The sequence below is a fragment of the Oryzias latipes genome, chromosome 5, assembly GCF_053564925.1.
Source record: "Oryzias latipes strain Hd-rR chromosome 5, Olatipes_Hd-rR_3.1".
Lineage (NCBI taxonomy): Eukaryota > Metazoa > Chordata > Actinopteri > Beloniformes > Adrianichthyidae > Oryzias > Oryzias latipes.
Genome location: NC_136241.1, coordinates 35,035,278 through 35,048,155, shown reverse-complemented (window position 1 = coordinate 35,048,155; position 12,878 = coordinate 35,035,278). Strand labels below are relative to the sequence as shown.

Genomic DNA, 12,878 nt, shown 5'->3' with positions numbered 1-12,878 from the left:
CTTTGGCGATCCTTGGCTGCGTCACACCAGCTGTCATGGTCATGGTGTCAGAGTGGTTGGTGGTAGTTCTGCATTTACCATAGTCGTATGTTTATTAGGAGACGGGGCATCATTTCTGCTCTGACCTGTAGTTTTAGTTGAAACATCCTGAACAGTTTTCTTATTGTTTTTGAAAGGGTTTTTGTGCTGAGAGGCAGACTAACCTGCAGTCTGTGTAACGGCGCGTCCTTTGACCACCTCCATTTTTAGTTCTAGAGACACATTTATCTACAGATGAATGAAAGATCTGTGGCATAAAAACAGAACTTCCTCCTGTCTGTGGAGAGTTGGACTTAAATCTGTGCAAATCCTTAATGACCCTGATGGAAAATGCTCCCGTCGTTTCACCAGGACAGGGTTTCTTTGCATCACATGTTCGACTTGTCTCTCTGGTAAATCATCCTGGGATGTCTTAGTCATTGGTTGAATGCTATAAATGATGCCAGAATGATGTGATATTTGTTCCTGGTTTTGAAATGCAGTCAGACTTGAACGTTCCGGTCGGCTGTTCAAAGCGGTTTATGCCTGAGGGCTGCAGGTTTTAGGGTTTCAGAGTTCGTGGTGTGTTCTGTCAGGGCTGACTCATGAGATGTGGCTGGTTAGGTCCACATGCTGCTGAATAAATCCCCTTCAGACCAGGAAAACTTCAAAAAGTTTGAGATTTTTAAAAGCTGAAGTGTCTGATCTAAACTCTGTTAGGAATCCGTCAAGGTCTTCTTTTGTATTTTTAGTTTGTCCATGTTTCACACACTGGCACTGCACAGACACACAACTGTTGTTGGCTCCTCTATGTGTGAAGCCCACAGTGATGTTGTTCTGCCCCCTGCTGGAGGCATCAGGGTAGTGCAGTCTGAAGTCTCAAAAAAAAGGCAGGTCCAACTTTTTCATGTTGTCGTTTCTGTGGGTTGTGTCCCGGTTGTGTTGGCTAACGTTTCCTCCGTGTGTGTTCTGAAGGGAAGGACGAGGCTCGCTGTCAGCTGGACAACGCGCTGCAGGACGTCAACGTGCGCTACGCCGTTCTGGAGGAGACGGAGAAGAGAGCCGTGAGCAGAGCTCTGATTGAAGAACGAGCTCGTTACTGCACTTTTGTCAGCATGCTGAAGCCAGTGCTGGTAAGTGCTGTGTGTGTGTGTGTGTGTGTGTGTGTGTGTGTGTGTGTGTGTGATGTCCTGATGCAAATAGAAATGTTCAAACCCAAACACCCCCCTGAGCACCAGACGATCTTCTTTAGTTCCAGAGGAAAACCAAAGTGATGCATTTTTTAAAAAACATTCCGACATTAGTTCCATGAAGACGTTTTTCTGTAAAGAAAGCTGTGGTTCTCCAGCAGCTCTGCATCGAAAGTCAATCCCTTTTTTAATGACGATGTGTTTTATCTGGTAACAAAGTGTTAATCTGTGTTTGACCTTATGTCCCACCTAAAGAAAAAGGGCCTTTTTATGGGGATTTAAGACTGAAGTATTTATCCAACATTTAAATGAAGGAAACTAACAAAATACCTCAAACATCCTGCTGGAATTTGGGGTTTGCTTTCCAAACCAACATGGTCCCTCAGTGACAAGAAATGCTGGTTTGAAACAATAATTCTTGGGGAAAGACGTCTCCTCGCCCCACTGGCAGATTTTTAGTCCAATTCAAAGACTAAGTCACTGGATTCAGCAGCTATTGGTCGGGAGGTCAAACCCCAGGGTAAACCGTCATTGTGTCTGTGGACGACACCCCCATGCCACATTCATCTGAAGGAAGCCTTTGGATCAGGGGTCCCCAAATCCAGGCCTGGGGGGCCGGTGTCCTACATGTTTCCAACCAACCTGCCATTGAAGCTGCTTATTGGCGAAACACACCTGATCCAGGTAATCAGCAGCAGGTAAGGCAGGTTTCTGGAAAACCAGCAGGAAGCCGGCCCTGGAGGCCTGGATTTGGGGACCCCTGCTGTGGATCAAAGGACGGTTCTCCTGCATCACCACGGCGTGTGCGGCTTTTAGAGACGGCGTTGATTCCTGATGTTTGTTGCAGGACCACGAGATCAACATGCTGGGCGAGGTCACCCACCTTCAGACCATTCTGGAGGATCTGAGCATCATGACTGCTGAGCCCAACAAGCTCCCACCGGCCAGCGAGCAGGTACTGCTCACCAGGGATGGATGGGAAACTCTGTGCCGAGCCGGTACCGGTACCGACAGATATGGCACTGTCCAAACCGTATACGAATGCAGATGTCGCTTTGGTGCTTCATTTGGGATGTGTCAATCACTTCTATTCTATTAAGTTTTGCTGTACGATTCTAGCCAATCAGTTTACCTTTCCACTGACTGTGGGCGGGCTCATACACAAATGGGCGTGGCTGTGAGAGTGGGTGGAGCTCCAGTGGAATTACAAATGGCAACGTCGTGCTGCTTCATTACGCTAACGGTTTAAGCACCGTTTAGGCACCGGAACCGTTTAAAAGTACCGGTTTGGCAGCAGATGCCCATCCCGACTCCTCACAGCTTCTCTCCTTTGGGGCAACAGACTCTTCCTTGTGTTTTCACCACAATCTTATAGTTCTGCTCAAAAAAGAGACGTTTCTGGGATGTTTGTTAAATGAAAACGAAGGTGTTTTTATCTGTTTTGGTTCTTGGCTCCTTTTGTAGATTTACAAACTGGACATGCTGCAGAGTGTCGACACGTCAAACACCTTTCCTCTCATTGTTAAAAACATCTTATTCAGAATTTCTTTGTTGTTTTTTCAGGTGATTCTGGACCTCAAAGGCTCTGATTTCAACTATGTGTACCAAACGCCGCCTGCTTCTCCCAGCAATACTCTGTCCAGGAAGAGCAGCATCAGCAGGTGACACCAAAGCACACGGACACGCCACACTCTTCACCTCAGAAGACTTTAGCTCCAGATGGAGAGTCTAAACCTGAATGTTAAATGTAGCTCAGATGGATGTTGAATGAGGGATGCTAGATGTTCTGCATGCAGCTGTCATTCTCATCAGTCAAAACATTGAAAGTCATTTGAACACATTTGGGGAACAGAGGGAAGACGGGTAGATGATGTTTTCTGCACCTCCTTCCTGGCAGCTATCAGTCTGGATCAGTGAGACACGTTCCCTCGCTGGACTCCATCAGCTGCGCTGTGGATGGACTTCACCTTCAGGTAACATGAACACGTGTTCAAGCTTCTGCTTCATAACGATCATTCTGCTGCAGGTTAACTCCGTTTACTGGCTTTTTCTTTCAATGACTTCCAGCTCATTTTCACATGTTTGAGGTGAATTGGGGTTTATTTAACAAAAAAAGCTGAATCAAATGAGAATAGAGCTAATGAATTCAAATCTGAGCTGTGTTTGGGATGTTTGCTGACAAAATATGGGCGAGCTGGTGAGGATGTTGGACCCGTGACGGCTCAGGGATGACATGTAGACGCTCCTCGGTCTCCTGCCTGAGGAAGGGGGTTTGCTGGAGTCCTTCATTATTTTTTTTCTGGGCTTTTAATCTAGTTTGAAACGTTGGATCTGACCAACAGAACGACTGGCTCATGGCTGTTTCTCTACAGAAGTCTACGGGAGCCACCGGTTACTTCCTGTTTAGAACGCCACTCAGTCCAGTTCTCCTATACAGTCCATTGTCTGCAGCTTTTATGAGTCTCGGCCACCTTTACCACTCAAAGAGGCAATTGGATCAGTTTCCAACAGAAATGAAAGCACAGGGAGCCGCAACACTAAGGGGTGTTAGAAAAATCCTTTCGCCGTTATATCGGCCGAAATAACATCATCGATTTGACGAAGTTAGAATTTAATTGATAGGAGCGTTTTGCAGCGATTATTAATGAGTCTACCGTCTTCTGAAGGTAAAAACGATGATTGTTTATTAAAAAAATACACTTAAAAAAATGTTTTTGGTAAAAATTGTTCCGAAGCAATGCATTGTGGTCTATATTCGGTGATCTGTGGAGCATCGATGCACACTGGATTTTGGAATTATAGATTTGGACAGCACTACAAAATGGCAAACGCACTATTTAGCGCATTACGGAGTGAGCAGGAAAGGAATTCAGACGCAACCATAGTCTGCTTTTTTGTGAAATTTGATCCAAACAAAAAAAAAGCTAGAATAAATGACTAAAAGGTGGTTGAATATTTATTTCTTTTGTAAGTGACCATAGTTTAAGCAATGCCCAACCACAGACCCACATACTGTGCCCTGTTCTCCATGAAAAGGGCCACCACCCCCCCTCCCTGAAGCCCCGTTCCAGCAGCAGGTTGGCCACTCTGTTGGAGTATTCATGGCAGATGGCAGACAAAGTGTGCATCCGTCGGCCATTAATCCTCACGTAACCACCACGCCGCTCTGACCTTCTCCTGTGTGCAGCGCCCTTCTTCCCCCTATCTGCTGTACGGCTGTGATGAAAGTGGGCGGTCCCTCAGCGAAGGGAACTCCCCGTCTCGCCTGGGTCGCCCGGGCAGCCGTGGTCGCTCTGCAGCTGGCCATGGCCACCGTCCGTCTCAGAGCCGCCGCGTTAGCCGCAGGGACGTGACCTCTGTGAGAAACGATTATTACTCCTTCCGCCGTCGCAACCCGAGTCCTGTCCGTGTTTGGTGTCCCATCACTCTGAACGTGGCTCATCCGACTCCTCAGGCTCCCTAACCGACTGTCTGTTTCATCCCATAAAAAAATCCAAAATCACACCAATCCTCAAGTTTTGGTAAATTGTCGCCGTGTTTCCCCCCCACATTTTATCCCTATGACTGTCTTCATGCACCGTCGTTTTTCTTCTTCCCTCACATTAGCATTCAGACGACACGTTTCTATAAAGCTCAGGCATCAAACTCCAGGCCTCGGGGTGGTCTGTGTCCAAAAAACACGCATGTTTTCCAACCATCCTGCCATGAAGCTCCTCACTGCCTGAACACACCTGATCCAGGTAACCAGCAGCAGATGAGGCAGGATTTCAGCAGGATGCCGGCCCCCCAGGCCTGGGGTCTGACGCCCCAAACGCCACAAAGAGGGGGGCTAGGGCAGCCAGCTGGGAAGTGGACCTCTGACCTTTGCATTCCTTGTAACCTCTTTTCCTTTTTTCTCTCATTCCTTTTGGTTTTTGTCTGCAGATGGTTTGTTTCAGACTAAAAAGGAGGAGGAGAAAGGCGGTGTTTGTGTGCATGTGTGTGCGTGTTTCCGTGTGCATGTTTGCGTAGCCTGGAGAGACAAAGAAACTGTTCGCCGTAAAGAAAGGAGCCTGGTGTCTGTGCGCAGACCCTGACTGCTGGTGCTTCTTCAGCGAGGAGCTCCCGATGATGACAGTTTATGTTTGTCATCCTGAAACCTGGGGGGTATTCCAGAAAGCAGGTTATGCTAGCTCCCACGATAAGTTTGAGGCTAAGGAAGTTGATAACCTCAGCATTTGGTTCCAGAAATGGAGGTATGTTTCAGGGTAGGTCAAGTTACCATGGCAACTCATGCTCTGAACATAACCTGGTCTGGAGCAGGTTTAGTTGAAGCTTAGTTTGTTTACAGAGAGGTGAAGCAGCATGGCGTGTCCATTTGAAGATGATTTAGTGGATGAAGAAGCTCAGATAATACTTTTTCCACCATGAGAGGGTGATAGGACCACATATGGATGTTGGAAAGATAAACTTTTTTACTTTGATCTAAGGTAATTATTTGCTTCAGTTAAGATAAATCATTTTTTTTGTTAGGTCACCTTAAAAATAACACATAGTTTTCAGACAATTATTTTCCTTTCGTTCAAATTAATTCAATTAAGTAGGTGTAACTTTGGTGCTGCCGTTAGATCGGCACCGCAAGGGATTCTGGGATATCATTCCGTTTGCCTGTCTGGACGGATTTGGGTTTAAGTGTGGGTTTTTTACAAAATATGTTTAGTTGTATAGCTGTTTTACTGTGTTTCACCGTGTTTAGCCGAGCTATTTTGTCCTACTATGCTTACGTCTCTGCACCATGAGTGAGAGTAAGGGAGAGGATGATGAGTTTATATAGCACCCCTACCACCAGAACATGTTATGATAGTGACGGAATATTCTTTAATGAATTTTTGCACTCTGTGCATTTTTTTCCGTTCTTTTTATTGTTATAAAAATGAGCATATCTGCCGGCTCAAACTTAGACATATGAAAGTTCAAGAAATATAAGTAATTAAGATGGAAAAAAGATTAAAGGAGTAATGTGTCATTTAGTTAGATAAATGGGGCGGCCGTGGTGCAGCGGTAGGGCGGTCGACCCATGATCGTAAGATTGCAGGTTCGATTCCCGCCTTGCACACCCATGAGTCGAAGTGTCCTTGGGCAAGACACTGAACCCCACCTTGCCTCTGGTGGTAGGCGGGCGCCTGTGTTTGGCAGCGGAGCCGCCACCAGTGTATGAATGTGTGAGTGAATGTGTGTGTGACTGGGTGAATGGGTCTGTGACTGTAAAGCGCTTTGTCCTTGTAGGAAGAAAGGCGCTATATAAGTATACGCCATTTACCATATAAGTATACGCCATAAATACGTCAATTTGAGTTATATAAACAATTATTGAGTTTGAATTAATTTAACTAAATTATTTAAATTATTTTTCAGCCATGTTACTTTTTTGATGGACTTGTAATTTTTTTCCGCTGTCATTAAAATCTCAGACTCCGTCTCACTTAAGTACAGCTTTTTCTTTTTTTTTTCTCCACGCGTTTCCATGGTGACTCCAGAAATCGGCGATCTATTGAGAATGTCTTTATGTACCGTGCGTTAACCCAGGGTTACCAAGTCGAGCGTAATTACGCCAACTCATATCCGGTCTTTTGGAACCGACATACCCAGAGTAAGCAAGTTCAGGCGGATTTCAGCCAGAGTTCAGGCTCAAAGTCAGGCTAGTTTAAACATGCTTCCTGGAATACCCCCCTGAGCGGAACCGCGAGGAAATGACACTCAGGGCGGTAAAACGTCGCTGTGGACGTGTTTTCCTGCCTTTTTTTTTTTCGCACGGACGCGTTTCAGGTCATCAAGATGTCAAAAAGGGCTGTTTTTAAACGCAGGCAGGGCAGAAATCAGAGGCAGCTCGTACCCCCACACTACCCCCACCATGTTTGTTTGTTTTCCTGAAATGCCCTCTCTCTCATGCAGCAGATCAGCGGGACGCACACCTCCCTGAAAGGTCATCTCTGTTTGCAGGCGAGGTTTTGAACCCTCACCTGAACTGAGGCGCTCCGCAGCTCTCTGATCTGAACGTCGGTAGTTTTCTCTACGTGTGGATGGCAGCTGTCTTCCAGAGATGATCCCTGGATGATCTGAAACATGAAAGGGTGACGAACATGGCGTCAGGAGGAGGCAAATGACAGGAGGGTCCGCTAAAGTTAAAAAGTTAAAGTCCCAGTATCTGTATTTGGTATAACCTGGCCTGGATTTGAACTTGTGCCCTTCCAGTCACAGGGCGGTCACTCTTCCACAAGGCCACTGAGCTGGTTTCTCATCTAGGGACATGATCCCAACATTCGAACAAAGAAATGTGGGACATTCACCTCCCATCCTGTCGACCTTTGCCGGTGTTTTCCATGCCTTTGCGTGGAGAGCTGGCGCCAATGTCAGTTTGTTTTTGATGGTGGATCAGAACGTTCCCTTCTCGCCGTTCCAGGTTGACGTTCCAGGTGAACATTGATAGAACCCATGGTTGTTTGATCCACTCCGTTTGTCTGTGGCAGGAAGCCGTGGCGTCCACCAATCAGATGGGACCGGGGGGGCCCGAGAACGGACTGCTGCCCCCCGCACACAACAGCTACGCGCTGCCTGGAGAAAGAGCCCGCGCCATGTCGGCGTCTGGGAAGGTAACTCGCCGCCACACCCACATTCTGAAAAGTCATTCGGAACGCACCGGACCGGATCTGAACCGGCGCTGTCTCCATCAGTCCTGCTCGGCCCGGGATCAGCTGGCCTTGACGCTGGGAGCGCTGAACTCCGACGCCCCTCGGAGCAGCCGGGACTCGCTGCACTGCTCCAGCGGTTACAGCACGCAGACCACCACGCCGTCCTGCTCGGAGGACACCATCCACTCTCACGGTGAGCGCCCGCTCGCAGATGCTCGAGGGTACAGACCTGCAGACACGCATGCGCAGACACGTCTGCACAACGCATGCTGGGTCAGAAATGACCGGTAGTCCACGATGGGTCGGTTTCTTCAGTTTCTCCGTCTCACAAACTCTGTCAATAGTTTTTCTTCCTTCCTTCTCTTCCAGCTCTCAGGAGAGACCCTCCCCACTATGGTAGGTCTCTTCCTGTCCCGTTTGCATCTCATCCAATCTGGACCGGACACCATTTTCAAAGTTAGATTCTAGTTTGGAAACTGGTCTGAACTCTGCTGCAGAGCAAGTGAAATGTAGTTCTCCCAAAAGTGAAGGTCTGATGATGTCAATGAAGACTCATTCATCCAGGTAGATTCCATCATAGTAGAGGTTTAAAGGTCGTCATCTGGAAAAACCTTTAAACCTGCTACTATGAAGGTTTAAAAATGCATTTTTAGATCAAATTCTTATTTATTTTATATTTTCAGAGACTTTTGTGTTACAGAGAAAAAAAACAGTAAATAAAAGTCTCACGCTTTTTCCATTCATATTCACAATTCTTCTTTCCTGCTTTTCACACTCAGAACTCTGTAAAAAATGAATGACATAGCCCCCCCCCCCCCCCCCCCTCCAAAAAAAAAAAAACAAAAAAGAAAAGAAATGGTGACATCACTGCGGGAAAAACCATCAAATCGATGAAAGGGGCCATAAGTAAAGTATGTCAAACGTCACTGATGAAACCAAAACACAAATGTCGGGGATGTCCGAAAGAAGCTTTGAAATCACTATTATTATGGGATGGCCACAGGCCCTACAGGCTTGCCCGCCACTTATTGTAAAATTGGCCAATTTTTTTGGACATTTTTCCACAATATGGGAGAAGAAAACTTTTGTTCAAGCGATCTTTCACAAACACGCCACATGGTTGAGTTTACGACCACAACAACGTTTCGATGACCTTTGACCTTGTGAAACGGCTGCCATAACCACTCATGGGTTTAATTTTCTTTTGCTAATGGTTAAAAATATGCGTTAGGATATTTAGATATTGTTCTTTATTCTTTTTAAAATGAGTAACATAAAACGTACATGTAAAAAAAATTATTAGAAAGATCAACTTTTATTGTTTTGTTTAAACCACTTGCTGCAGCTGCAAGAAAAAAAAACATGTTTTGAAGTAGAAACTTGACAAATGAATTAATATTTGATTGAACCAAATCTGACATTAACCTGTGAAGTAAATGTCATAGAATTCCTAGGGTGCCATGAGAGTCTGATGGTTTATTCTGGTTAGTTTGGATCTGGTCAGAGGAGTTTCTAGTGATGCGTTCACTGCCCTCTACATAAACGGCGATTCTCCATGAAATGGTTTCCCTCTGACGGCTGAAACACTAACCTCCTGCTGTTTTCCTGCAGTTGACTACGAGTCCATCTCTCTCCATGGCGACGCCGACTCCATCTCCTTGCATCAGCTGTCTCACGCCATCAACCAGTCCGACTTTGACAAGTCCTCCACCATCCCACGGAACTCCGACCTCAGAGTCCAGTACAGGGATTTCGTCCAGTCCAAACGTCCCGCCTCGACGGTCAGCTTATTGGCCGAGGCCGACATGGGCGGCGTCTCCCGCAACCTGCAGCCCAACACCGCCACCATCAGGCGCAAGCCCACCTCCAAAGCGGCATTCCGCAGAGGCACAATCAGCGGCGGCGTTCCCATCCCCATCAGCACGCCCCAGATCCCCCTGAAAGCCCAGGAGGGCAACGGTGGCAGCGACGAGAATGTCTTTGTGGCTCCGCTTCCTGGAGGACTGGGCGGGTTCGGCCACAGCAAACTCTGCACCTCCACTCAGAGTCTCAGTGCGCTGCCCTCCTCCTCTCCCTACTATCAGTTCATCCCAGGACAGATGCCCATCCCGGTGCCGGTGCCCACCGTGCCTGGAGAGGGCGGCAACCACAGGCAGCAGCAGCAGCGGCAACATTTCCAACGACAGCAGCAGCAGCAACGCGCTCAAGCAGAGCTGCACAGCCAGCAGCAGTTTCAACAACAGCAACGTCAACTTCAGGCGGAGAGATCGCAGCAGCAGCAGCATCTGCAGCAGCAGCAATACCTGCAGCAGCAGCAACATCTGGAGCAACAACAATACCTGCAGCAGCAGCAACATCTGGGGCAACATCCGCCACAGCAGCAATACCTGCAGCAACAGCTGCAGCAGCAGCAATACTTGCAGCAGCTGCAGTATTCACAACAGCCACACCTGCAGCAGCAGCAACCACAGTTGCAGCAACCACAGTTGATGCAGACACAGCTGCAACAACAGAGCCTGGACCCTCTAGAAAAACGGAAGCTGTTTCAGGAGCAGCTCCAGGCCCCCACCCCCCAGGAAGAGGCCCCCACCGCCCTGGACCACGGCACCAACCATCAGCCCCCTCCCCTTGGCCAGGACCAGATTCCGGAGCAGGCGGGGGGAGGAGGGGACATGCTCACGCTGATCCGGAGAGTGACGCTCAGAAGGACCATCACCAACGATCGCTCCGCCCCCCTTCTGCCTGCTCCAGCCAATCACAACTGAAGCGGGGGGTCGAGTTTTGACCGGCAGCACAGAAACCCTACGATGGACGTTTGCACCCACGGACTCTTTTATAAAACGCCGTCTTGGCCTCGGCGGCGCTCTGCTCTTCGCTCTCGGGTCTCCGTTTCATGACGAGGCGTCTCTGAAAGACCGGGAGCTGTCGAGTCCCAGACGCGCTTCAGGCTGGGGGGTGTTTGCTCTGCTTTCCCGCCTGCGTCTCAGGAGGGCGGGGCTCTGCAGTGATCTCCTCTGTCATGGTTGAACCGTGGCGGCGGAGGCCTTTTCTGAATTGTGCTCCGTGTGACTCGACGTGCGCGTTTTCTGAGCTGCCCATAGGCGCGTCTTTGCGTTTTCTTTAACACCTGTAAATAAGTGGCGGGTTTTCCGTGAATAGACGGGATTACGGACAACGTTTAAGTGATCAGTACTGCTAGCATAGCTGGCTATGTCGAGCAGCGCTGTCGAACAGCCTCCGGCGGTGCGACCTGAAGGCGGTTCAGTGCTTTCCTTCGCCCTCTGAATTCTGCTTCTGTTCATTTGTGAGGAACAGAGTTCTTAAGTTTTCTAGAGCCACGTTCAGCCTCTGTCCACAGGATGAGGAGAACGGCACTTTTCTGACACCTCCGTGGACCAGAAGAGCTCCACGTGAGCAGCCGCTCACAACAGAGATGTTTTCATTCAATCTGCCTCTTGTGGTCAGTCCTGGAATTACAGGATCTGGATTTGACGCTGCTTTTGGCCTCTGCGACCTTTACTGCCACCAGAGGGCAGCATTTCACGTTGACTTTAGAGATATCTGCGTTTGCTTTTAACTTGAACTTTGTTTTAGGATGAATAAATGAGCTGGCGGTCTGAGTAGCTCCGTCTGCATCGCTTCTGTTTTTAGGGCTGTGAGTTCAAACATTTTCCTTTTATACGGTACAGAAAGTTCCCCTTTATAGCCCAGAAAAACATTTGTTAAAGGTTTATATGGATCCATTTTGCAACACGTTTTAAAAGAATGGATCCCTTTTCCGTTCTCGTATTCATCTCCATCCGTTCTGCAGACGGTCAGACTTCCTCTTTGAGGAACCGGATTCATGTTCAGTGGACTGGATCGGGTCAAGTAGCGGGTTCTAGTTTAGATCCTGATCTGAGCTGCTGAAATGTTTAGATCCAGTTTCAAACATTCCCTCATGAAGTCTGTTTGTTTTACTGACTGGGTCAGCCTTTTTCATCATCCGGACTTGACTGGAGAGGACCTTAAAGGGTCAAAGGTCACCCCTGCTGCCCTCCTGAATGGATGGAGCTGCTCTGTGCTGATCTTCTCTCCACAGCGAGGAAGAAAAAAAAGTCATTTGTTTTCCATTTAAGACCTTCTGTCGCTTTTATTATTTATTGTTTGAAGCAGAAGAAGCTGCTGATGCTGGAAAAGTCCCAACGGCTGGATTCATAATAATGACTTTGACTGGATGAAGACGAGTTCAGGGTCTCCTCTGGATGAGGGTCCAGCTGGATGCTGGGAAATGCAGTGCTGAGGGAACAAAGGTCTCCGGGCTCAGCGGGCGACAGCAGAGCCTTCAGTCCGGTCCTGAACCTTCTCTGGACTTTGAGAGGCTGCGACCCTGAAGCCCCCCTGCAGCTGCGGTTCTTCTTTTCCTGCCACGGATCCAAATCTTTTTATGAAAATGTACGAACTCTTCCTCTGATTGTATTTTTGTGTTGATCTGTGATGTTTCTGCCATCGCTGATATTTTTGTAGAAGCTTTGAGGAAAAAACTTGGTGATGTTTGAAGACCTGAAGTCCACCAGGGACGTCCTCTGTGATCCGCCATAAAAATGAGGAGGAATCTGGACGTGTTTTGTCATTTCTTGGTCTTTATTGAAGCTTCAAGTTTTTTTCCCCACAATATTAGTCCAGAGTGTGAAAGTGTTTCTAACGAAGCCGTTAGCTTTAGCTTCAGACTGAAGATCCTCATTTGTTCTTTTCACAAAGTGCTTGAGGAACAAATCAACACATTCAATAAATTCAATGTTTTTATCCAAGAAAAAAAATATACATAAACTACAATTGGACCAGTGAAGAAGTCATTTGATTGGCAGGTGGTGGTTAAAAAAAAAGATGAATACAATGGCTGCAGATGGCCCCGTGTTACTGTGCTCCTGGGGGCCCCACACTGGTCCTGGGGGGCCCACACTGGTCCTGGGGGGGCCCACACTGGTCCTGGGGGGGCCCACACTGGTCCTGGGGGGCCCCA

General features: G+C 47.9%; 1 protein-coding gene across 5 annotated transcripts in view; it reads left to right on the top strand.

The window, feature by feature from the left end:
* mtss1 (MTSS I-BAR domain containing 1) overlaps nt 1-12,476 on the top strand; it is a 48,417-nt gene extending 35,941 nt beyond the window's left edge. For 2 of the 5 annotated variants that reach the window (XM_078947798.1, XM_078947801.1), the window contains 9 exons: nt 994-1,151; nt 2,056-2,163; nt 2,772-2,869; nt 3,106-3,181; nt 4,396-4,566; nt 7,715-7,837; nt 7,919-8,069; nt 8,246-8,272; nt 9,488-12,476. In XM_078947798.1, coding sequence (XP_078803924.1) covers nt 994-1,151; nt 2,056-2,163; nt 2,772-2,869; nt 3,106-3,181; nt 4,396-4,566; nt 7,715-7,837; nt 7,919-8,069; nt 8,246-8,272; nt 9,488-10,641 — 2,066 coding nt within the window. In that variant the 3' untranslated portion in view covers nt 10,642-12,476. The remainder of the gene's footprint in view (nt 1-993; nt 1,152-2,055; nt 2,164-2,771; nt 2,870-3,105; nt 3,182-4,395; nt 4,567-7,714; nt 7,838-7,918; nt 8,070-8,245; nt 8,273-9,487) is intronic. The other 3 variants (XM_078947800.1, XM_078947799.1, XM_078947802.1) reach the window with 3 other exon arrangements.
* Nucleotides 12,477-12,878: the final 402 nt, after the last annotated feature.